This window comes from Aquarana catesbeiana, linkage group LG04 (assembly GCF_042186555.1).
Source record: "Aquarana catesbeiana isolate 2022-GZ linkage group LG04, ASM4218655v1, whole genome shotgun sequence".
Lineage (NCBI taxonomy): Eukaryota > Metazoa > Chordata > Amphibia > Anura > Ranidae > Aquarana > Aquarana catesbeiana.
Window position 1 is genome coordinate 656,436,038 of NC_133327.1, and position 25,724 is coordinate 656,461,761.

General features: G+C 42.0%; 2 protein-coding genes across 2 annotated transcripts in view; both read left to right on the plus strand.

Moving 5' to 3' along the window:
* EPAS1 (endothelial PAS domain protein 1) overlaps positions 1-25,724 on the plus strand; it is a 510,313-nt gene that overhangs the window by 68,867 nt on the left and 415,722 nt on the right. The gene's annotated exons all lie outside the window — the stretch shown is intronic.
* The window catches only part of LOC141140934 (S1 RNA-binding domain-containing protein 1-like), a gene marked incomplete at its 5' end in the record, with an annotated part of 149,507 nt that overhangs the window by 31,807 nt on the left and 91,976 nt on the right, over positions 1-25,724 (plus strand). The window contains 4 exon segments of the mRNA XM_073628488.1: positions 5,361-5,464; positions 8,248-8,355; positions 16,666-16,823; positions 20,047-20,143. Coding sequence (XP_073484589.1) covers positions 5,361-5,464; positions 8,248-8,355; positions 16,666-16,823; positions 20,047-20,143 — 467 coding nt within the window.

A 25,724-nucleotide genomic window follows, 5' to 3' on the forward strand; every position in this document is an offset into this window, starting at 1 on the left:
CACCAGACTCAAAGCGACTGGTACGGATCTGGGGTGGGGGGAGGACCCCACGCCAGTTTTTTTTTTTTTTTTTCTTTTTAATTTTTCCATGAGCTCCCCCTACAAGGTCCTCAGAGCACAAGTGGCATTCCACAAGTCGGGTCATTATGATCCGACTTGGATGTGTCTTCTATTCAAATCAATGAGCTGGAAGCCGGATCAGTTAAAGCGGAGTTCTGTCCACCCCTTTAAAAATTAAAAGTCAGCATCTGCACAAACAGTAGCCGCTGACTTGTCACATTAGTTCACTTACCTGTCCTGGAGTCCAGCGATGTCGGCACCGCAGCCAATGTTTACATCAGCTGGTTGGGTGCTGCGGCCCCATTGCTGGTAAGGGAACCCATCAGTGTAGCCTTTCGGCTTCATGGCTGGGTCCCTACTGCGCATGCGCAAAGCACGCCGCTCTCTCTCACTGGCCCAGCAGAAGGGGAGAGAGGAGGAGGGGGGCCGAGCTGCTGGCGTACTTCGCCGCGGCCCGGTCTCCCGGAAGTGGGGACCTGTAAAAAATAAAAATAAAATAAACACTTTTGGGTGGAACTCCACTTTATGACGGCTCTCATAGGGAACCTTTGAATTGAATAGAGGCAGAGAAATGCTGCTAAAAGCTAATGCGGCTAAACGCGCATTAACACCCATGCAAAAAGCTTCTTAACCACTTCAACACCCGCCCAATGTCAAATGACATCCGCAGCTGGGATCTCCCATCCTGGGCAGGCGTCACATGATGGCCTGGGCTTCCCGGCCGTCTAGGGGGCGCGCGCGAGCGCCCGCCGTGTTGCTCGGGACCTGGTGCGTGTGCCCAGCGGCCGCGATGTCCGCTGGGCCCCTGCGATTGCCCGTTAACGGAGCAGGACCGTGGATCTGTGTGTGTAAACACACAGATCCATGTCCTGTCAGGGGAGAGGAGACAGATCTGTGTTCCCAGTACAGAGGAACACCGATTGGTCTCCTCCCCTTGTGAGTCCCCTCCCCCTACAGTTAGAATCACTCCCCTAGGAAACACATTTAGCCCCTCGTCTCCCCCTAGTGGTTAACCCCTTCCTTGCCTGTCACATTTACACAGAAATCAGTGCAATTTTATAGCACTGATCGCTGTATAAACGTGAATGGTCCCAAAAATGTGTCAAAAGTGTCGGCCATAATGTCGCAGTCACGAAAAAAATTGCAGATCACCGCCATTACTAGTAAAAAAATAAATAAATAAAGTTTTTTTAAAAAATGCCAAAAATCAATCCCGTATTTTGTAGACGCTATAACTTTTGCGCAAACCAATCAATATACGCTTATTGCGATTTTTTTTTTTTTTTTACCAAAAATATGTAGAAGAATACGTATCAGCCTAAACCGAGGAAAAAAAAAAAAAAAAAAAAAAATTGGGATATTTATTTTAGCAAAAAGTAAAAAATATTGTGTTTTTTTTTTTTCCAAAATTGTCCCTCTTCTTTTGTTTATAGCGCAAAAAATAAAAACCACAGAGGTGATCAAATACCGCCAAAAGAAAGCTATATTTGTGGGAAAAAAAGGACATCAATTTTGTTTGGGTACAACGTCACATGACCGCGCAATTGTCGTTTAAAATGCGACAGCGCTGAAAACTAAAAATTGGTCTGGGAAGGAAGGGGGTGAAAATGCCCTGTATTGAAGTGGTTAAAGCGCGTTTTCCTGACCTTAGTGTGTAGGGCTCACTGCTCCGTCCCCTCTTCGTGATGTAATGAAAGGCATATGAGGAGGGTGCAGCCCCCCCCCCCCCCCCCAAATAAAAAAAAAAAGAGCTGCAGCCCTCTCTTGACCTGGCCCTGTTTTATGTGTTATTAACATTGTCAGACATAAAATAAATAATAGTTGTTTTTTAACACTTATAATAGGTATATAATTGCAATTATGTGTTATTCTGATTATTACTGTTATTTTTTTTTTTGTTGTTATTGTTAATGTTGTTGCTGTAACTGTTTGTATTTTATTAATAATTTGATTAATTAGATAAGTAATTATCACTGTGTTGCTGTATATACCTGCCGGTAGAGAAGCAGCACAGGCTCTTGCGGATTGTCATAGAAAGCACTTGTATGGATGATGACTTGATAAGTTTATCTTTTGGGTATTTATGTGTCATCTGTCTGTGCCATTTTTTTTTTTGTCACACAAATAGAACTTTCTTTTGGTGGTATTTGATCATCACTGAGTTTTTTTTTACTTTTTATTATATATATTATTATTATAATGACAAAAAAACCCAGTAACTTTCTACTATAAAACATATTTAATAAAAACATTTAAAAAATCAAATTTCTTCATAAATTTCGGTCAGATTGTATTCAGCTACATGTCTTTGGTTAAAAAAAAAAAAAAAAAAAGAAAACCATCCCAATAAGTGCATATTAGTTGGTTTGCGTGAAAGTCATAGCGTCTGCAGACGATGGTATATAATCTGGCCAGTAAAAATGGATTTATGCTCAGTACCATTCTGGCAGCAAAAATCCAGGATTTATGGGGCATACGTTCATATGCCCATGTACACAAGGCCTACATTTCAGGAATGGATGGGCAGGAATGCAAACCCTTTAGCAGAAAAGGCTTCTCATATTTTACTGGTGTATTTAGGTGTTTGTCTGGAGTTCAGCTAAAAAAAAAATAATAAAATTGCGTTTTCTTTTTTTTTTTAATTAAATAAAACATAATCTCTTTTAATTTATTTGATTAGACCTATGGTGTTAGAACACATTGCAAGTGAACAAAATACCTCTATTTCTCCACTATAAAGGTGTCATATTTTATTTATTTATAAATGTATGCATCCATTGTTAAGCTTTCTGTAAGTTTTCTGAATCAATGTTTTCAAATAAGGAGCAGCTATAAACCTCCAAATTTAAAGGTTACTGTAGAATTATTTACCTGTTAAAAAATTCTTATGTCATCTTTACATAAAATACCTCACTGTCAGGTCTGGTTATGAACCTTTCATAAATTAAATATTTTTTATTTACATTTTAGTACGCTTACAGTTTTTTCTTTTATATCTAATTTAGAAATGTAAACCTTAATTGGGCTGTTTTTTGCTGAGTCCTTTTTTAGATGGTGAGAGAAATTTGATTACCTCACATTGAGTTGTTAATGTTTTCAGACTGCATTCATGACAGCTGCCAAAAAATCGAGTCCGCATTTGTAGAGATTTGTTTTCAAAAGGAAATGTCAGAAAAGATTTTACTTCTAATTGACTGTACATGTTCTCTTATAAAGCCATCATTGTATGAGGCCAATTAACGCTTTCTTTGCTCACTTGAAAAAAAAAAAGGAAAAAAAAATAATTTCAGATCTGAACCCTGACGTTTTCTTTTTTTTTTTTTGCCCTATACCTATTTAAATAATGCACGTACCTTTATCTATTGCTAAAAATGTGGAATAACATTTGTCATGTTCTATGAGAACTCTTTGGAATGGGAGTCATTCACCTTATATAGCTAGGACAGCATTCAGAGTAGCTTCCTTTATTAGGTCCAAGCTACATAGCTTGATTAATATTAAACAGAATTTTTATATTGCATACAGTTGCTTGAACATTATTGTGAGACGATTATTAAAGTAAGATAATGAAATTGAACTTTTTCTTTCATGTTGAAGCCCATTGTATCGTGTTGTACCCACACCTATACAGACTTATGCCAAAAAATGGAATACAAAGACAAATTGAAATAAAAAAAAAAAAAAAATTTTATATATCTCTATCTATATAGATATAGATCTATATATCTATATAGATATAGATCTATATATCTATCTATATAGATATAGATCTAGAAAGATATATATATATATATATATATATATATATATATATATATATAGAGAGAGAGAGAGAGAGAATTACATACACATTTCTTTTTAAGATAAACTGTAGAGCCTAATTATACATGTTTTCACTCAAGGTGCACATAACATCATCAAGTATTAGCATATTTTCTAATCCAATTCAATTGGAAAAATGTAAAAAAGCTATTTGTATTTTGTGTTAAAACATTTATAAATAGACCCCTTTAGTTACCTTAAGAATATATGCATGCAATTGATAATTCAGTATAATATTTATATGCATTGTCTTGGTTCCTTATGGGGGGTGTGTGTGTGTGTGTGTGTATGACTTCTTGTGAGATAAGACAGGGGGACGTGGCTCTTTATGAGGTAGGACGGGGGGGTGGACGTGGCTCCTTATGAGGTAGGACAGGGGGACGTGGCTCCTTATGGGGTAGGACAGGGGGACGTGGGTCCTTATGGGTAGGACAGGAGGACGTGGGTCCTTATGGGTAGGACAGGCCATGCCCCCCTGCTCTTCCTCATATAAGAAATTATGTCCCTCTGTCCTACCTCACGAGGAAAAACAGGAGCACATGACTGCTAATGAAGTAGGCCAGGGGGACGTGACTACTTATGAAGTAGGCCTAGGGGTCGTGGCTCCTAATGAATTAGGCCAGGGCTCCTTATGAAGCAGGCAAGGGGGATATAACTCATTTTAAAGAAGAACAGAGGGTTGTGGCTCCTTATGAGTGACATTTGGTTACTATGACATGATTACTGCTTCCAGCCCAGGTATAAGTGCAGGCAATGTATGAACACTGGCTCTGTTTGGGTTTCTCCATAAATGCACCATGAAATTACTGGACTGGCTCTACCCTGAGGAAAATTTTTCCACCCTGATGAGTGGCAGAGCAGACCATGCCCTCCCGAGAGCAGCATCACTTCCATAAGTGCTTCGGGAGTCTCTGCCCCACCCCCTCCTCTCTAAACCCTCAATGTGTGGTTGCATGCAGGTTGTAGGACACTCCACCATCTCCATTGTGGCCCTGTCCCCTCGTCTCGTCTCCCCTTTTGTGTTAGTGTGTAGGGCTCACTGCTCCGTCCACTCATTGTGGTGTAATGAAAGACATATGCACCCCCCCAAATCAAAAGAAAAAAGCCTCAAGAGTTGCAGCCCCCCCCCCTTGACCTGGCCCTGTTTTATGTGTTATTACCATTGTCAGACATAAAATATATAATAGTCATTTTTTAACACTTATAATAGGTATATAATTACAATTATGCGTTATTCTGATTATTTTTGTTATTGTTTTTGTATTATTGTTAATGTTATTGCTGTAACTGTTTGTATTAATCATTTGATGAATTAGATAAGTAATTATCACTGTGTTGTTGTATATTCCTGCCGTTAGAGAAGCAGCACAGGCTTTTGCGGATTGTGGTAGAAAGCACTTGTATGGATGTTGACTTGATAAGTTTATCTTTTGGGTATTTGTGTGTCATCTGTCTGTGCCATTTATGTTTCTGCTCAGATTCTGGCCATTAACCGTGGGGAAAATCTAAAAATCCTGACAGTAAAGGTCACCATTCCTGACAGGGTGAAGGTTTTGTTCTGTAGATGGTGTGTCTTTGAAAGGTCAGTATACATTCTTACTGAATCCTTTTTTTTTTTTTTTTTTTTTTTTTTTATTCTGCTGCTGAAATGAATCATCAATGTCCCCGTGCATTATAGAGACACAGTGTTAAAACAACTTAAGCCCTATTAAGTTTTTTTTTTCCTTTATTCCCTGACAGGAGACAGGTCTCTGCAGCTTGAAGCTGTTTTAGTATTTCAGAGTTTTTACTGCAGCAGAACCCGTCAAATTTAGATTTGGTGTATTACTTCAAAGGGCCAAAAAAAAAACCATGGGTTTTCGCTTTCTGGAATATTTAAAGGTTAAGTTCACCTTTAAAAAAAAAAAATCACATTTTTTTGCAGGTAAAAAAATGTGCATTCCAATTTTTTTTTCCCTTAGCATTGCACCCATGAAGCTGTTTTAGTATTTGAGTTTTTACTGCAGTATAAACTGACAAATCTAGATTTGATGTATTACTTCAAAAGGGCCAAAAAAAGAAAAAAAGGGTTTTAGTTTTCTGGAAAATTTAAAGGATAAGTTCACCTTTTAAAAAAAAAATAATACATGCACATTTTTTTTTTTTTTGCTGGTACAAATATGTGCCTTCAAATTTCTTTTTTTCAAGGAGGCTGTAAAGCATTGCACCCATGATCAACAGATTAGGGGTGCAGTGTCAGGCTCCTGCAGACTGTCTGTGTAGCTGTCTGCCCATACCTCATACGGGCTGCCAGTTACTGAATAACAGGAAGATCAATGAACTGAGTGCTCATCAGAACCCTGGTAGTTCATTGAGAACCACAAGCCGTCAGCCGCAATGGCTGCCGATACTTGTAGGCATTCGTTTACTGTGTGAATGACGAGGTGTAGCGTCACATATGACGACCCATCACATTTTGCTACCCGCTGGAGTGCGCATGCGCGACGCGGCCATATGTGCTCCAACACCTTTACGTCAAAACTCCACACCCCTCGCTGACTCGCTTCACTTGCCACGCTTCGGGCACGACCTCGCTTCGCTCGGCATAATTATAATCTAACTCTGTGTCCACTTGGATGATGGGGCTTGAACCTGGACCTAGGGGTGGAGTTTTGTCGTAAAAGTGTTGGAACGCATATGGCGGCGCGCATGCGCACTGCAGCGGGTAGCAAAATGTGATGGGTCGCCATATGTGATGCTACACCGGCTGTGTGGGTGGAGCACTCTTTTTGAATTGTGACAGCGAGTGTAGTGAGAAGGTCCCCCCCGCCTGCTGTCACAGGGAGGGGGCGTTTTGGTGGGTGAGGTGGTGGATGCTTAACATATTATACACTAAATATGGGTGTAACATGTTCACAAAGGTGAACTTATTTTTTAAAAGAGTTGTAAAAATGTATTTTTTTTTTACATGTAATATTTTAGGTAGAATTGATACTTTATTTTAAAAGTAATGGTCTTTTCAGGTGAATATGCTGCAGTTTAGTGTCCAGGCAGTGTAAATGGGCCCTTATAGTTCCCTTTGATTATAGCGCAACTGTAGCAAATTTAAAAACATTCCTTTGCAGTGGGACTGCGCTGCTATTTTGTCCGCAATTACAAAGCTCTTCGCCCAAAAAAAGGTGAAGGAAACTCTTTTGCGCATAGGGCAGCTCATTCAAATGAATAGGTATGGGGTTCTGCATTGTGTGTGTTTTTTTTTTTTTTGCATTAAAATTCAAATGTATTTTTTTCCAAAAAATTGCGTTTGAAAAGCCGCTGCACAAATACCGTGTACATAAAAAATTGCAAAACACACTAATTTATTCTCTAGGGCCTCTGCTTTAAAAAAAAAAATGTTTGAGGGTTCTAAGAAATTTTCTAGAAAAAAAATACTGATTGTTTCATGTAAACAAAAAGTGCCAGAAAAGTGGTTATTTAGCACTGTGTTATTATTATTAGTTTTGGAATCTAAGGCTCTCTTCCCGTCTAGGTGTCCTGGATCGCGGGCAGAATCGCCACAATTCTGCCTGCAATTCGGAATCACGGCAATTCGCGGGACACCCTTGCGATCCCTGTCCCTTCCAATGGCACCCTGATCGCGGCTCCATTTTGTTGCGATAGTCGCCTGACGCACTGCGGTAAAATCGCACAAACAGAATCGTGGGACGCCTGTCGCCCAAAAGAATACAAGAGCTTCTTTTGGGGCGACAGGCACCCCCCCCCCCCCCATTGTGTTTGCGCAATTTTACTGTGATTTGTCAGGAGACAAAATCGCGCCGTGATTGTGGGGGGGGCTGGGCTGGGGCGGGGCGGCATTGGAAGTGACGGGGATCACACGGGCATCCCGCAATTAGCCATGATTCGCGATTGCAGGCAGAATAGCAATGTTTTTGCCTTGCGATCCGAGATGCCTAGATCTGAACAGAGCCTTAAAGAGGAGGTCCGGCGTTTTTTTTTTTTTTTTTTTTTAAAAGTCAGCAGCTTCAAATACTGCAGCTGCTGACTTTTAATAAGGACACTTACCTGTCCAGTGAGCCTGCGATGTCGGCCCCGCCGAGGCCGATCCGTCCATCCTAACTAAGGGAAACAGGCAGTGGAGCCTTGCCAGTTTCCTACTGCGCATGCGCGAGCGGCGCTCTGTGAATGGCCCCCTGGTTTTCTGGGAACACACACAGTTCCCAGAAGGCAACGGGGCCGCTCACCGAGGAGCAGGACACTGTTCTTAGTTCAGTGTAAATGTACTTTCTTTTTGTCCTTTGAGGGATATGGGAAGTCTTGAGCTTAGTTCAGTGAAATTATATCATTTTTGACTAGTATTAACTTTTCTTTTTTTTTTTTCCCTGAAAGGTGGAGCCCAAAGCAGTATGCGAGGCCGGAGTTTCTGATAATTCTGCGCAATTCTGTAGAAGATTCCTACAAGCACCTCATTTATCCTCTTCTCTGCAGAGAGTATCGGTATGTAAATACTTACACCAAAGTAAAATGTGAAACTTTATACATCCTGATGTTTTGTCCTATGAAATGCAAGCCCCGATGTTTTCTCCTGGCCACTCTCAATGCAGGAAGTTACGACTTCATCAGAACATTGACTCTGCCCATTTCCTTTTTTGCTGAATTTATATAGGCCAGATTCACAGCTGTTTTTTTCTTTTCTTTTCAAGGTACCCCAGTAGATTGAAGTAGTTGTGAACGATCACCTTGTAAAACAACTCATTCAGTTTAAAATAGAAATCAAAAGGCAAAATATTTTTGTATAGATATAAACAAAAATATTATAAATACATTTTTTTTTATCAGTGATCACATTCTCTCTGTTTTCAGCTGCATAAAAACTGGGGGAAGGAGAAGCAGCAGCACACTGAGCTTGCCAGTGAATGGGGGGGAGTGTCAGGACAAGTCAGATCATTGGAGGATTGCATGCTGAATTCCCAGCAAAGCTAGAGAACTGACCATACTGTTCTCTCCTGCTTGGTTTGGTCAGTTTTTAATAGGAAAGCAAGGAAAGACAGCAAGGGGACTAGCAGAAACACCATTGATTTCATACAAAGGAAGCAATACAAAGAGAACCGGATACTTTCTCATACACGTACATGGTGCACCAGGCACATATCGGGAATATGAAGGGTAACAAACACTATAAGGCAACCCCCCTGTATTGCAGTTCATCATAACATATTGTAATGCACTACCGTGTGTTGTGGTGGTCTGCTTTGGGAAAAAAAGGGGAAAAGTGCTGTTTTGTGTCTGTTGTTATTTATTGGTAGTTCAAATGAATGGGCTGCCCTAAAGAATACGTTACCCCAACATTTCATATTCCTGATACGTGCCTGCTGTACCATGTACTTGTATAAGAAAGTCTCCTGTTCTCTTTGTGTGGCTTCCTTTGTGTGAAATCCCTGGTGTTCCTGCCAGTCCCTCTGCTTTCCTATCAAAAACTGACCATACTAATAGGAGAGCACAGCGTGTCAGTTTTCTGGCTGTGCTGGGAACTCAGCCTGCTCTACTCCAATGATCAGGCTTGTGCTGACACGTCGCTTCTGCACAGCCTTTTACTAGGAAGATCAGTGTACTGCTGTTTTTCCTCCCCTAGGTCTCTGAGCTCCTAATGCAGTTGAGAACAGAGGGTATGTAATCACTTATAAAAAGGGGAAAAATGTATTTACAATGTTTTTTTTTATACGTATGCACGCTTTTTAACTTTCATTTCTATTTTAAACTGAATGGGTTGTTTAACAAGGTGAGGGTTTACATATACTTTAACATAACGTGCCTTATCTTTTTGCCAACCGCCCCACAAACATTTACTGCAGGGAGAGAATCGCGTACAGGTAAGTGATGCTGAACTTCTGAGTCTGAGGCGTGCACGTGTGCCGCCGGCGACCCGCTTCCGATGTGATTGGACACAGCGGGAGCCATTCAGTGGGTTCGGGCGGACCCAATGTCCGCCGGTACCTGCCCATCGTTCCTGACAGAGGCAGAACGGCGATCTGCCTTGTGTACATAGGGAAGAAGACCGAGATCTTGTGTCAGACAGCAGGACTCGGCCCCCCTCCTGTGTTACTTTGATTGACAGCAGCGGGAGCCGATGGCCCCTGCTGCTATCAATCTATCCAATGACGACCCGAGACAGCAGCTGGAGCTGCACTACAGAAGGTTTTTCACCTTAAGGCATCGAATGCATTAAGGTTAAAAACCAATGAGGGTTTACAACCCCTTTAAGTACTTTGCTAAGAGAGACTCATAGCTGTTACTGTTCATCGTCACCATCACAGGAGGTAATGGTGTAGATAAAACCTAAATATTCTCCCCCCTCCCCAAAGCCATGCATTTTTTTAACTTTATTTTTTTTTTTGTTTCAAAGCAGAATGTTTTTTACCCACCTATAAATCAGCCCTGTGATATTTTTTAAAACATACTAAGAACACACAGTTCCTTGTGCGGGTGCAATAGTTTATTATTTAGTGACAGGTGGAAAAAAAAAAAAACCTCAGAGATTGGCAGAATTACTGACCGCATGCCGCGCTTGTTATTTCATTATATTTCTTTACCCCGCCTCGTAGGACGCAGATTATCTTTCACGGCTGAAAATCTTGTTGCACTTGGCGCCTCTTAGCATGTTTTTGTAGGATCTTTAAGCAGATAAGACTATGAAGTTTATAGCAAAATATCTTGGCTTTCAGCTCGTCAGATCTTGCCATATTAGTGTCCTTTGCTGTGTCAATAATGGTGTTATGGGATACAGGAGGAATTTTCACTCCATGGTTAATATGCAATTTGCAGCTGTAATGATTTCAGGCTCAAATATTAAAGAGTCCTTGCCATGCACAAATATTTTTTTGTTAGGCCAATATATTTTTTTAAAAGGAGTATTGAGGCTGCCATTTATATGAGTAGAATGGCTGTCTCTGGCCTTCATACTTTTTTAAAGGAGAAGTATGGCCAAAGCTCTTTTGGCACTACAGTTGAACCTTGGAATACGAGCATAATCCGTTCCAGGACAATGCTTGTAATCCAAAGCACTCGCATATCAAAGTGAGTTTCCCCATATAAGTCAATGGAATCGAAGATAATTCATTCCGCATTGACTTCTATTACATGCAATACTGCATGTGGCCAGAGGTTGGGGGGGGGGGGGGGCGCCGGAGAGCCTTGGAAATACTCGGGGACAGCTCGGCTAAACTCGGAAAGCTTCAAAAAGGCTTGCAAACACTCTGGAATGGAGTATTTCCAAGTGTTTCCGAGTATTTCTGAACGGCTCCAAACCATTCCGAGTGTCCCCGGCGCCCCCACACCTCTGGCCAAATGCGGTACTGCATCACCCATTAGCTTGAATTCTGCTCGTTTTGCGAGACAACACTAGCAAACCGAGTCAGAATTTAAAAAAAAAAAGTTGCCCGTCTTTCAAAACACACGTTAATCGTAAACCAAGGTTCCACTGTACTTCTCCTATGGATCACAGGAGTGCAGTTAGTTCTGCACTCCTGTAACCCGGTTTCAGCCAACAGCACTCAATTGGTCCAAGTGCTGGATCGATCCTGACCATACAGTCAGGATCCACCAAGATCGAAACAACACAACACAATCTCCTGCGCTCAGGAGCTTATTCAATGTGTAAGTGGTGTGGCCAACCCTTCGGATAGAATATGGAATGTCAAAGGTCTTGCTGCCCTCCTCAGAACAATGGGTATCCTTAGAGCTGAAACATATAGAAAGACAGGGAGGGCACACCGACCTTTTGCATTACCAAAGAAAAAAATTATTTAAATAGTAAAAACAATAGTAATACTCACAAACAAACATTTAAAAGAGGCTTAACATTGCTTCAAAAATTCGGAACCGTGTCTTCTAGACACCTGCAACCTGGACCAGATGTTAGGAGGAATGCCTGACTGGCAGCTGGCTCAGCCTCTCAGCGAGTCTCTGGGCAGAGCAGAGAGCTGGTGAGTGAGTAACGGGTCTCTACTCACTAGAGAATGAGAACTGAGCGATCAGCAGTCATTGACCCCTCAGTTCTCGGTCTTGGGCTAGGTTCACAGCTATGCATTTTTCCCTGTGCATTTTGCTTTTTTCTTAAATGCGTTATTTATGTTTTTTGTGTTTTTGGAAGGTGTCTATTTCCATGTGGGAGAAACCATCAAAAACATCTGAAACGCATAAAAACCGCAAGCACAGCCACTCCCGCCCCCTCCACAGCCCGTCGCTCCAGTGGGGGTGGGTGAAGCAGAGAGCTGGTGCCTGACAGTCACAACTCTCTGCTCAGAGCGGAGGGGAGAATTGAGTAGTCAGCAATGTTTGCTTGCTCAGTTCTCAGTGCAGAGCTGGCTGCATCCACCTAGGTAAGTATAACGTGCATCCGGAAAGTATTCACAGCTTTATTCCAAATTAGATTCAATTTATCTTTTTTCTCAAAATTCTACAAACCATATCCCATAATGACAACGTGAAAGAAGTTTGATTTGAAATCTTTGACAAATTTATTAAAAATAAAAAATGAAAAAATCCCATGTACATAAATAAGTATTCACAGCCTTTGCTCAATACTTTGTTGAAGCACCTTTGGCACCAATTACAGCCTTAAAGGGGTTGTAAAGGTAATTTTTTTCTTTTTTTAAAATAACAAACATATCATACTTACCTTCACTGTGCAGCTCGTTCTGCACAGAGTGGCCCCGAACCTGGTCTTCTGGGGTCCCTCGGCGGCTGTTTCAGCTCCTCCCCGCAAGCATTTACCACCTTAATGCGAGCTCCCTCGCATGGTGGTGAGTGCTTGCGGGCGCGCTCCCGTGATACAGCCGGCGGCTATAGCCGCTCGCTGTATCACTCGGCCCCGCCCCCCGGCGCGTCACGTCATCGGATGTGATTGACAGCAGCGCGAGCCAATGGCTGCGCTGCTTTCAATCCATCCACTGCAGCCAATCAGCGACCAGGCTGAGCTGCAATGAGGACGAGCAGCGAAGATTCGAGGCGTCAGGTAAGTAAAACGGGGGGGCTGGGGGCGGCGGTACTGTCAAAAGTTTTTTCACCTTAATGCATAGAATGCATTAAGGTGAAAAAATTTTTATCTTTACAACCCCTTTAAGTCTTTTTGACTATGATGCTTGACACACCTATTTTCCAGCAGTTTCTCCCAGTATTCTTTGCAGGACCTCTCAAGCTCCATCAGGTTGGATGGGGAGGGTCGGTGCACAGCCATTTTCAGATCGCTTCAGAGATGTTCAATCAGGTTCTGGCTGGGCCACTCGGGGACATTCACAGAGTTGTCCCGTAGCCACTCCTTTGATATCTTGGCTGTGTGCTTAGGGTCATTGTCCTGTTGGAAAGATGAACCTTCGCCTGAGTCTGAGGTCCAGAGCGCTCCGGAGCAAGCTTTCATCAGGGATGTCTCTATACATTGCTGCATTCAACTTTCCCTCGTTTCTGACTAGTCTCCCAGTTCCTGCCGCTGAAAAACATCTCCACAGCATGATGCTGCCATCACCATGCTTCACTGTTGGCATAGTATTGACCAGGTGATAAGAGGTGCCTGGTTTCCTCTAGACATGACGCTTGCCATTCCGGTCAAAGAGTTCAATCTTTGTTTTAGCAGACCAGAGAATTTTGTTTCTCATGGTCGGAGAGTCCTTCAGGTGCCTTTTGGCAAACTCCAGGCTGGCTGTCATGTGCCTTTTTCTGAGGAGTGGCTTCCGTCTGGCCACTCTACCATACAGACCTCATTGGTGGAGTGCTGCGGAGATGTTTGTTCTCTGAAAGGTTCTCCTCTCTCCACAGAGAAACGCTGGAGCTCTGTCAGAGTAACCATCGGGTTCTTGGTCACCTCCCTGACTAAGGCCCTTCTACCTGAGTGCTCAGTTTGGCCGGGCAGCTCACTCTAGGTCCTGGTGATTCCAAACTTCGTCCATTTATGGATGATGGAGGCCATTGTGCTCATTGGGACCTTTTAATGCTGCAGATGTTTTTCCGTACCCTTCCTCAGATCTGTGCCTCGATACAATCCTGCCTCAGAGGTCTACAGACAATTCCTTGGACTTCATGGCTTGGTTTGAGCTCTGACATTCTCTGTTAACTGTGGGACCTTATATAGACAGGTGTGTGCCTTTCCAAATCATGTCCAATCAAATGAATTTGCCACAGGTGGATTCCAATCAAGAAATGGGATGCACCTGAGCTCAACTTTGATTGTCATGTCAAAGGCTGTGAATACTTATGTACATGTGATTTTTTATTTTTAATAAATTTGCAAAAGATTTAAAACAAACTTATTTCATGTTCTCATTATGGGGTATTGTTTGTAGAATTTTGAGGAAAATAATGAATTTAATCTTTGGAATAAGGCTGTAACATAACAAAATGTGGAAAAAAGTGAAGCGCTGTCAACACTTTCCAGATAAACTGTTTATTTTTTCAGATCCCATAGTTCTCTTTTAAAGCCTGTGTACAGTGCTTTGAAAAAGTATTCATACCCCTTGAAATTTTCCTTATTTTGTCATGTTACAACCAAAAACGTAAATGTATTTTATTGGGATTTTATGTGATAGACCAACACAAAGTGGCACATAATTGTGAAGTGGAAGGAAATTGATAAATGTTTTTCAAATTACTTACAAATATCTGAAAAGTGTGGTGTACATTTGTATTCAGCCCCCCTGAGTCAATACTTTGTAGAACCACCGTTCACTGCAATTACAGCTGCAAGTCTTTTTGGGGATGTCTCTACCAGCTTTGCACATCTAGAGAGGGACATTTTTGCCCATTCTACTTTGCAAAATAGCTCAAGCTCTGTCAGATTGGATGGAGAGCGTCTGTGAACAGCAATTTTCAAGTGTTTCCACAGATTCTCAATTGGATTTAGGTCTGGACTTTGACTGGGCCATTCTAACACATGAATATGCTTTGATCTAAACCATTCCATTGTAGCTCTGGCTGTATGTTTAGGGTCATTGTCCTGCTGGAAGGTGAACCTCCGCCCCAGTCTCAAGTCTTTTGCAGACTAACAGGTTTTCTTCTAATATTGCCCTGTATTTGGCTCCATCCATCTTCCCATCAACTCTGACCAGCTTCTCTGTCCCTGCTGAAGAAAAGCATCCCCACAACATGATGCTGCCACCACCATGTTTCACAGTGGGGATGGTGTGTTCAGGATGATGTGCAATTTTAGTTTTCCGCAACACATAACGTTTTGCTTTTAGGCCAAAAAGTTCAATTTTGGTCTTATCTGACCAGAGCACCTTCTTCCACATGTTTGCTGTGTCCCCCAAATGGCTTCTTACAAATGGGATTTTTATGGCTTTCTTTCAACAACTCTTCTTGCCACTCTTCCATAAAGGTCAGATTTGTGGAGAGCACGAATAAAAGTTGTCCTGTGGACAGATTCTCCCACCTAAGCTGTGAATCTCTGCAGCTCCTCCAGAGTTATCATGGGCCTCTTGGCTGCTTCTCTGATTAATGCTTTCCTTGCCCTGCAGATTAGGTGGACGGCCATGTCTTGGTAGGTTTGCAGTTGTGCCAAACTCTTTCCATTTTCGGATGAAGGATTGAACAGAGCTCTTTGAGATGTTCAAAGCTTGGGATGTTTTTTTAGAATCTTACCCTGCTTTAAACTTCTACACAACTTTATCCCTGACCTGTCTGGTGTGCTCCTTGGCCTTCATGATGCTGTTTGTTCACTAATGTTCTCTAACAAACCTCTGAGGGCTTCAGAGAGCAGCTGAATTTATACTGAGATTAAATTACACACAGGTGGACTCTATTTACTAATTAGGTGACTTCTGAAGGCAATTGGTTCCGCTAGATTTTAGTTAATGGTATCAGAGAAAGGCCCCTTTCACACAGGTTTTCCGATCAGGTCCGCCTTTCAGTTTTTCAGGCGGACCTGATCCGACACTTTATTCAGCCCTATGGAGCGGCGGATGTCAGCGTTGACCTGTCAGCTGACACCCGCCGTTATCCGATCTGATCTGCCAAATCCGTAAGGATGGTGACCCTATTTTACATCTGTTTGGAGGATCGGATGAAAATGCCCAGGCGGTCCATTTTCATCCGACCTCCTCATAGAGGACAGCGGGGCTCTGACAGGTCCGTCTCTGTACAGTGAGCGGAGACGGACCTGTCATCCGCCTGTTCAGTGGGAGATTAGCGGATCGATCCCCCTGCTGAGCAAGCGGAATCCATCATACAGACAAGCCTGTGTGAAAGGACCCTAAAGGGGGCTAAATACAAATGCACGCCACACTTTTCAGATATTTATTTGTAGAAAATTTTGAGAACCATTTATCATTTTCCTTCTACTTCACAATTATGTGCTACTTTGTGTTGGTCTATCACATAAAATCCCAATAAAATACATTTGTGTTTTTGGTTGTAACATGACAAAATGTAGAACATTTCAAGGGGTATGAATACTTTTTCAAGGCACTGTACATGGGCTATTGCATGCTTCAGAGCTGTTTTCTCCCAATACAAGTCAAGGGAAATGCAAAAGAAGATTGATTCCGCTTAGGAAAAAGTATGCAATGGTAGCATGTTCAGAGGGAGAAGGTAACTATGGCAGTCTCCTTGTTTGCCCCATGACAGGTTTTGAGATGGCCCAGTTCCAGGTCTGTACCTTTAGTATTACTTTAAAAAGTGGACATTCACCTGGTGTAAGTAATACTTTGATATAAACTCAAAAAAAAAATATAGTAGTTTGTAATAGTCAAACCTATGTTATGTTATGTTGTGTAGAAGAATTAAATGCCATACATGTATATTTATGTTTTCTTATGACAGATCCAAACTAACCTCAGATGCAGAAAAGGAGTCTATAATGATGTTTGGAAGAAACCTACGCCAGCTGCTCCTCGCAGGCCCTGTCAGAGGGCGCACAATAATGGGCGTGGATCCAGGGTATACGCACGGCTGTAAGCTAGCTGTCATTTCACCCACCAGTAAGTTTCTCCCTGGCACTGTAGATTTTTTTTTTTTTTTAGTAACTCCGCGTAAGGTCATCTTTAATATTTTACCAAAAAAAAAAAAAAAAAAGGTTTTGTGTTCACCAAAATTCATTAAAGTGTATTTTTTTTTTCAAAACAATTCGCGTTTGAAAAAGTGCTGCACAACTACCGTGTGACATAAAAAAAATTGCAACACCCACCATTTTATTCTCTAGAGCCTCTGTACAATTTTTATAATGTTTGGGGGTTTTAAAGCGGAGCTCCAGTCATTTTTTAATTTGTTTTGTAAAAAACATCCCCGTGATGGTCGCAGTTTATCTAATTTAATCTGGCATATACTGTACATGTAATCTTTTTTGTTGTTTAGTTGTTAAAGAGGAGTTCCCATTTAAAAAAAAAAAAAAAAAATTTAAAAGTCAGCAGCTACAAATACTGCAGCTGCTGACTTTTAATTGGACACTTACCTGTCCCAGGGTCTAGCGATGCGGGGGATTGAAGCCCCGCTCATCTCCCCCATCTCCCCCTCCGTTTGGCGGCGCCGGCATTGCAACTGTGGGCGCCAGGCTGTGGCTTCACAGCCGGGCACCCACTGCGCATTCGCAAGCGGCGCCGCGCGCCGTGATTGGCCGCTCAGTCATCTGGGACCTGTAATGGGTCCCAGATGATTGACAAGAGGGAGGGAGGAGAGCTGAGCCCTTGCTGTGCCGAGGGGAAGTGATGTCACCAGCCCAGGCACTGAAAGAGGCAGACTACGAGGGACCACCTAGCAACAGGCATTCAGAGGTAAGTTAAAAAAAAAATTCCAAATGCTTTTTTTAAATTTTTTTTTAGGCACATTCATGCATTTTTTTTTTTTTTTTAGGGTGGAACACCACTTTAAATTTACTCACTGTAGCCTCTGTGACATGCATGCTCCCATCTCCATTGCGGGCATCTGAAGCTTCTTCCGGGATACGGTGCAGCTGGCTACCCAGCATGCACCCCCTGATCTCATACCTGCGCACTGTGTACAAAGCGCGGTGTACTTGTTGCATTGCAGGTTGCCATAGAAAATGGCGTTGGAGGAAGTTCCAGCCCTTGTTGTTATGGCGACTTGTCAATCAATATAGGAAACCCAGAAGAAAGCTAGCATACCACGCTGCTCCTGGGATTAATGACACTTATATCCCAGGAGCCAATGGGTGGCAGCATTTGACGTACTTTGCCGCGGCAAGGTACAATGGAAATGGGGATTTCTATTTATCCTAGAGGGTAATATGCTTTGGAAAAAAAAAAAAAAAAACATTTCAAACATTCATTGTAATGTGATCAGCAACGCCAGGGGCCTAAGATCAAAAATAGGGCGGAACTCCGCTTTATGAAAATTTCTAGCAAAAATATGCAGATTTTTACATGTATAACAGAATTATCAGAATTGGCTTGGGAAGCTAGTAGTTAAATTCAAGTGAATTTCAGGTGTAGTTGAAACGAAATTAATCAGAGCAGTGAGAAAAGAACTTCTTTGGTAATGATTCAGAAAACATTAGGAAAAAAATAAAGGAAAGGAAATAGAAGGAAAAGAGGAAGGAGGGAAAGCGTAAGGTCTCTCTACAACACTTGTACTTACACAACATCTAAGTCTGGTGACCTTAAAGTAGAACTATAGGCAAAACTTTTTTTAAATTTTGGATAGAATAAGGGGGGGTTATATCCCGTTTGTCCCCCCCCCCCCCCCCCATCTGTACCCCATTGGGGAGATTTCCCTTCACTTCCTGTTCCATAGCCAAAACAGGAAGTGAGAGGAAATCCCTGCAAATTAGCAGAATCCTTTGGGGACCCCCAGAACTAGTGTCCCCATTTGAACATTTCCCCTCTATTATTTTTCTGGGGACAACCCAAGATGTGGGGTTTCTTTTTACTTTCACTTTCAATAAACTTTTCAGTAAGGCTTCATGCACAGGAGACGCCGGTGCAAACTCTGCTGAACACATGTTTTTAAAAGCTGAAACCGGCATTTAGAAACGCCTATTTTGCCGCATTTGCATGCCGCGTTTAGCGGCGTTTTACCGCGTTTACATCTAGAGGCGTCTGCAGAGAATGTTATTTGGGGCCCCGTATCTCAGGGCCACTTAGTGCTAAGAACCCCAAATTTGGATATGTTGTAGTGCCACTTCCACTATGTTTGCACACCAAATTTGGGGTTCCTAGCACCAAGTGGCCTCAAGATATGGGGCCCCAACATCGGGTCGCAAAATGTCATTCTCTGCTGCAGAAAAGTGCTTGACATTTTGCAACCCGAATTTGGGGCCCCATATCTCGGGGCCACTTGGTGCTAGGAACCCCAAATTTGGATATATTGTAGTGCTAGTTCAACTGTGTTTGCACACCAAATTTGGGGTTCCTAGCACCAAGTGACCCCAAATTCGGGTCGCAAAATGTCATTCTCTGCTGCAGTTTTCCATCATATTTCTGTGTTTTCTGGTCCAAAAAATAGGGTTCCTTTAAAAACACTTATAAACGCAAACGTGGCTAAACGCTAAAACGTGGAAAACTTTTGCATCTGAACCCATTTTTTTTGCTTCTGGAAAAACGAGGTTAAACACAATTGCCTAAAAACGCCAAAAAACGAGACTGTGTACATGGTCACATAGGATAACACTGAATGAGTTCAGGGGCAGTTGAAAAAAGTGTCCAACTGCCTCTGAACGCGCGTTTAACAGAGTGTCATGTGCATGAGGCCTACATGGTAAAAGAAGAAATAGAGAGGGTGAATCTTCCTAAAAGGGGCACAGGCATCAATAAAAACTGACAGGGGTTCTAATCCCTCTCCACTCTATCCAAAACTAAAGAAAAAGTTTTGCCTTTAGTTATACTTTAACATAGAGTTGTTACCTTTACAAATTGTCATCAATGTACCATAAGTGGCTTAAGCATCTATAGTCTTTATGTTCTGATGGTTCAAAAAAATCCTGGAGTAATTGTTTATATAATATCCAAGCCAACCAAACCTTACAAAACTGTTCAGTGGTGTCTTCAGCCACCAATCTCTCCATATACTTTTATATAAGTCTCCAGCTATTCAGGTAGGGAAGGGGGTCCTACTAGACTTCCAATGTCAGTTGGTGAGCAGCAAAAGTACTGAACAATTTTACAGTCATGAACATATTAATTGTGTATTTATAATTTTCCTATGGTCATCCATCTACGAAATTTCACTTATTTGAGTTTTCTTTTTCAGACCAGATCCTTCATACGGATGTTGTATATTTGCACACGGGACGTGGCGGCTCGATGAACGATGCTGAGAAAATTAGAAGACTTCTGCTGAATTTCAAGTAATTTGGTTTTATACAAATACCTGATAGTGCAGTGCTTGTAATAGCTATGAACGGAACATGACAAAGATATATATATATATATATATATATATATATATATATATATATATATATATATATATATATATATATATATATATATATATATATATATATATATATATATATAGGTCCGTTTTTCATACATCAGTTTATGGATAAAAAACGGACATCAGTGTATCTCTATGGAAAAACGGATGTACAGTGCCTTGAAAAATATTTATACCCCTTGAAATTTTCCAAATTTTGTCATGTTACAACCAAAGACATAAATGTATTTTATTGGGATTTTTGTGATAGACCAACACAAAGTGGCACATAATCATTAAGTAGAAGGAAGATGATAAATGGTTTTCAAAATGTTTTACAAATATGTGAAAAGTGTGGGGGGTACATTTGTGTTCAGCCCCCCGGAGTCAATACTTTGTAGAACCGCCTTTCACTGCAATTACAGCTGCAAGTCTTTTTGGGGATGTCTCTACCATTTTGCACATCTAGAGAGTGAATATTTTTGCCGATTCTTCTTTGCAACATAGCTCAAGTCAGATTGGATGGAGAGCATCTGTGAACAGCAATTTTCAAGTCTTGCCACAGATTCTCAATTGGATTTAGGTCTGGACTTTGACTGCGCCATTCTAACACAGGAATATGCTTTGATCTAAACCATTCCATTGTAGCTCTGGCTGTATGTTTAGGGTCGTTGTCCTGTTGGAAGGTGAACCTCCACCCATACCTGAAGTCTTTTGCAGGTTTTCTTCTAAGATTGCCCTGTATTTGGTTCCATCCATCTTCTTATCAACTCTGACCAGCTTCCCTGTCCCTGCTGAAAAAAAGCATCCCCACAACATGATGCTGCCACCACCATGTTTCACAGTGGGGATGGTGTGTTCAGGGTGATGTGCAGTTTTAGTTTTCCGCCACACATAACGTTTTGCTTTTAGGCCAAAAAGTAAAATTTTGGACTCATCTGACCAGAGCACCTTCTTCCACATGTTTGCTGTGTCCTCCTACATGGCTTCTCACAAACATTATTTTTATGGCTTTCGTTCAACAACTCTTCTTGCCACTCTTCCATAAAGGCCAGATTTGTGAAGTGCACCACTAATAGTTGTCCTGTGGACAGATTCTCCCACCTGAGCTGTGGATCTCTGCAGCTCCTTCAAAGTTACCATTTGGCTCTTGGCTGCTTCTCTGATGAATGCTCTCATTGCCCAGCCTGTCAGTTTAGGTGGACGGCCATGTCTTGGTAGGTTTGCAGTTGTGCCATACTCTTTCCGCTTTTTGGATGATGGATTTAACAGTGCTCCATGAGATGTTCAAAGTTTGGTATATTTTTTTAGAACCTGCCAACGTTATCGCTGACCTGTCTGGTGTGTTCTTTTGCCTTCATGATGCCGTTTGTTCAATAAGGTTCTCTAAAAAACCTCTGAGGGCTTGACAGAACAGCTGTATTTATACTGAGATTAAATTACACACAGGTGGACTCTATTTACTAATTAGGTGACTTCTGAAGGCAATGGGTTCCACTAGATTTTAGTTAGGGGTATCAGAGAGAAGGGGGGCTGAATACAAATGCGCGCCACACTTTTCAGATCTTTATTTGTAAAAAAAAATGAAAACCATTTATAATTTTCCTTCCACTTCACAATTATGTGCCACTCTTGTGCCAGATCTTTACTAAAAGCAGCACACTTTACACACATTGCACATAGTTGGGCACATTTTTAACCCCTTGATCACCCTAGATGTTAACCCTTTCGATCCTGTGTCATTAGTACAATGGCAGTGGTATAGTATTATCACTGATCACTGTATTAATGCCACTGGTGATGTCAGTGGCAGTCGGTTCCCCCCACTCGTCAGTGTCAGGTTGACCACCGCAGTCCCATTATAAGTCACTGATCGCTGCCATTAGTAGTATAAAAAAAATAAAAATTCTAGTATATATATCATAGTTTGTAGGCGTTATAACTTTCATGCAAACCAATCATTATACACTTAGGCCCCTTTCACACTGGGGCGGTTTGCAGGCGTTATTGCGCTAAAAATGCCGCCTGCAAACTGCCCCAAAACAGCCTCCACTGTTTGTTCAGTGTGAAAGCCCGAGGGCTTTCACACTGAAGCGGTGCGCTGGCAGGAGAAGAAAAAATCTCCTGTCAGCCACATCTTTGGAGCGGTGAAGGTGCGGTGTATTCACCGCTCCTAAACCGCTCCTGCCCATTGAAATCAGTGGGACAGCGCGGCTATACCGCGGCAATACTGCGGCTATAGCCGCGCTATACGAGTGGATTTAACCCTTTTTCGGCCGCCAGCGGGGGGTTAAAACCGCACCGCTAGCGGCCGAATTCCCGCCGGTAAAACAGCCCCCTACCGCCCCAGTGTGAAAGGGGCCTTATTGGGAATTTGTTTATCAAAAACACGTAACGAAATATATTTTTGGCCATAATTTATGAAGAAATTCGATTTTTTTTTTTCCATTTTTTATTAGATAGGTTTTATAGCAGAAACTAAAAAATGTATATTTTTTCAAACACATGTCTTTTTTTTCGTTTTTATTGCACAAAATAAAAAACCCAGTGGTGATTAAATACCACCAAAATAAAATGGTTAAACTAAGCATTTGATAAAAGAATGATTCGTTAATAATTGGACAGATAGAAGTGACCACCACTGCAATCAGAATGGTTTATTAATTAGTAAAACTGGGTATACACCAAGTGTTTTTTTTTTTTCCAACTAGTGGTTTGAATGGTTTTCCCACCTCCAGACAAGCAATGTTGAAGTAGGAATTTCCTCCGCTGCGCTATTGTATTCTGACAGCGTGAGCTCCCCCCTTTCAGAATACGCATCTAGTGCTTACCCCTGCAGGAGCCGTTGGATATGATGGGTTCTCTGTTTTGCCACAATTCTTTAGGCTACTCGGTCTCCACTGACACTCCTGTGTAACTTAAAGAGGAGTTCCACTGGTTGTTAAGTTTATTAAAAGTCAGCAGCTACAAAAAGTGTAGCTGTTGACTTTTAATAAAAACACAGTCACCGGTCCAGCGATGAGGCCGCCCGATGGCTCACTCCTCTCCTCGCTCCTCTCCTCAGCCCCAGGGGTGAATTGCCCCCTTAATGACCAGGCCATTTTTTGCGATTTGGCACTGAGTTACTTTAACTGATAATTGCGCAATCAGTGATTTTTAGCGGGGCTGCGACATTGCGGGGTACAAATGGAACACTGAGTGACACTTTTTGGGGATCAGTGACACTAATACAGCGATCAGTGCTAAAAAAATGCACTGATCACTGTATAAATGACACTGGCATTGAAGGGGTTAACATCGGGGGCGATCAAAGGGTTAAGTGTTCCCTCAGTGTGTTTACTAACTGTGTGGGGGATTGACTGACAGAACACAGAGATCACTGTTCCTGATTACTAGGAACAGACAATCTCAGTGTACTTCCCTGTCAGAACGGGGATCCGCCTTGTTTACATAGGCAGATCCCCATTCTGCCTCTCTGTAGATCAATCGTGGGAGCCTGGCGGACATCGGGTACACCGGATCCACTCATTGTCTTCCCCCTATGCAGCGGGCGCTTGCCCACAGTATCTATTACACAAAACGACATACAGGTACGTTGTTTTGCGCAATAGAACCGCCCTGCCGCAGTATATATGCGATGGGCGGTCTTTAAGTGGTTCCTGTTACTAAACCCACAACAGTAAAATCAGTCTGTATATGCAGTAAAGCATGCTTGTTATACTCACTGTGGAACCTAAGGGGTTAATCCTCTGCGTTGTGTAAAAAGGCTGTTTGATCCTGTCTTCTCGGATCCATCCTCCTTCCACTGACACCTAATAATTTCCTCATAACACAGAGTCTATGGAGTCAGGCTGCACATGCTCAGTTTGGTGTGTATTGCTAGAGAGGTTGCATGTGATCAGCACAAGGCCAATCAGCATTGTCCAGAGGGTCAGGGGTCTTGCAGCCTCATAGCACAGTCGGAAAACTCCTCCTACAAGTTTTAACCAGTACTTGGCTGGGCACTGATAGAAGTCACAAGACTGCTATATACTGCTGGTGAGAAAAGGTATTTAGCAGTTTAGATTTACTAAACTTATTGAATTTCCATGTTCTGTGTACTGTGGGAGACCAGATATAGTGAATGCAGGCTCCTGGGTTTAGTAATAATTTAAATGTTAGTATGTTACCACTTTATATTCATACACAGAAAATAGGCCACAAGCAACTTGGTGGCAGAATAATTAGATGAATTATTGCAATGCAGATGAACAATGCATGAAACAATAAACAGTTAAACATGTTTAAAGATGCTGTGCTAGATAATGAGCTCTAACCCCTACGGTAGCAATGAACTGAAACGTAGTGACACTAAACCAAATTATAACTAGTGTAAACAGGGTTAGACGTATTGACATCAACTAACCCAAAAATAAAGTGCTTGTGCACACTACATGTAAGGCCCCAATAGTGGGTAGGTGTATGTGTTCCTGACAAAAGGGGTACCCCTGGAGGTGGTTGCTAGTAACTGACGCGTAATTGTCAGTGTAAAGCCTAGTACGCATGGACCAAATGTTGGACGGCATCAGCCAGCTCAATAGAAAGTGTCCGTTATTCTGCCCTTTTTTACTGCAGTTGGTCCGACTAAAACTGGCCATTCGGCTGGCTTCTGTCGAAAGAGCATGACCGAAAAAGGTCTGCCGAACAGGTCCCATTGGCTGAAAACGCTGACAAGCCCTTTTGTCAGAACACAATAGAACTGCAGGGGAGATTGCTGTACCAACGTTGGATAGTTAATATAGGTCCTCCTGAGCTGCCAGTTTTTTTTTTTTCGTTCAGCCCAGCTGCGTTGAACAAAAAAAAAAAAAAGAAACTTTAGCCAGCTTTCATTGGGGCCCTTCTGTAAGGTGGTGCAGGGTTAGCTGTCCCTTTTAAGAGTATATAATGTATAGCTGATGTATAGTGTCAATGTTGAGATAAGCATAGATCAGTGATGGCAAACCTTGGCACCCCAGATGTTTTGGAACTACATTTCCCATGATGCTCTTGCACTCTGCAGTGTTGTTGAGCATTATGGGAAATGTATTTCCAAAACATCTGGGGTGCCAAGGTTCACCACCACTGGCATACATGGTTCAGCTCACCCTTCTTGGTACACAGGAATCTGGTCCAGATCACTTGGTGGTTTGCTGTCCTCAGGTACACTGGATCCGCTGGCTACTAATGCTTTGGAGATGCCCCTGATTCTGGAAAGCCAATTCAGTTAATGGCCTTCCCCATCCATGCCCCAAAGATTTTCCATATTTGTTACAGCATCTGTTGTATTTGCATTCTCATGGTCAAGAAAACTGTTCTGAAGTGCATAGCTATGCGAGTTGTTATTGACAGCAAGTAGTTCGTCGGGGAGGAAGTGGCTGTCAACGACCACCTGAATGTAAAGGGATTCCAGTAAAGAACATGGTGTTGGGTTAGAAGAGTCAGTGGTTTATACAAGGTTTTATAATACATTAAAATAGCGTTCGTTATAGGTT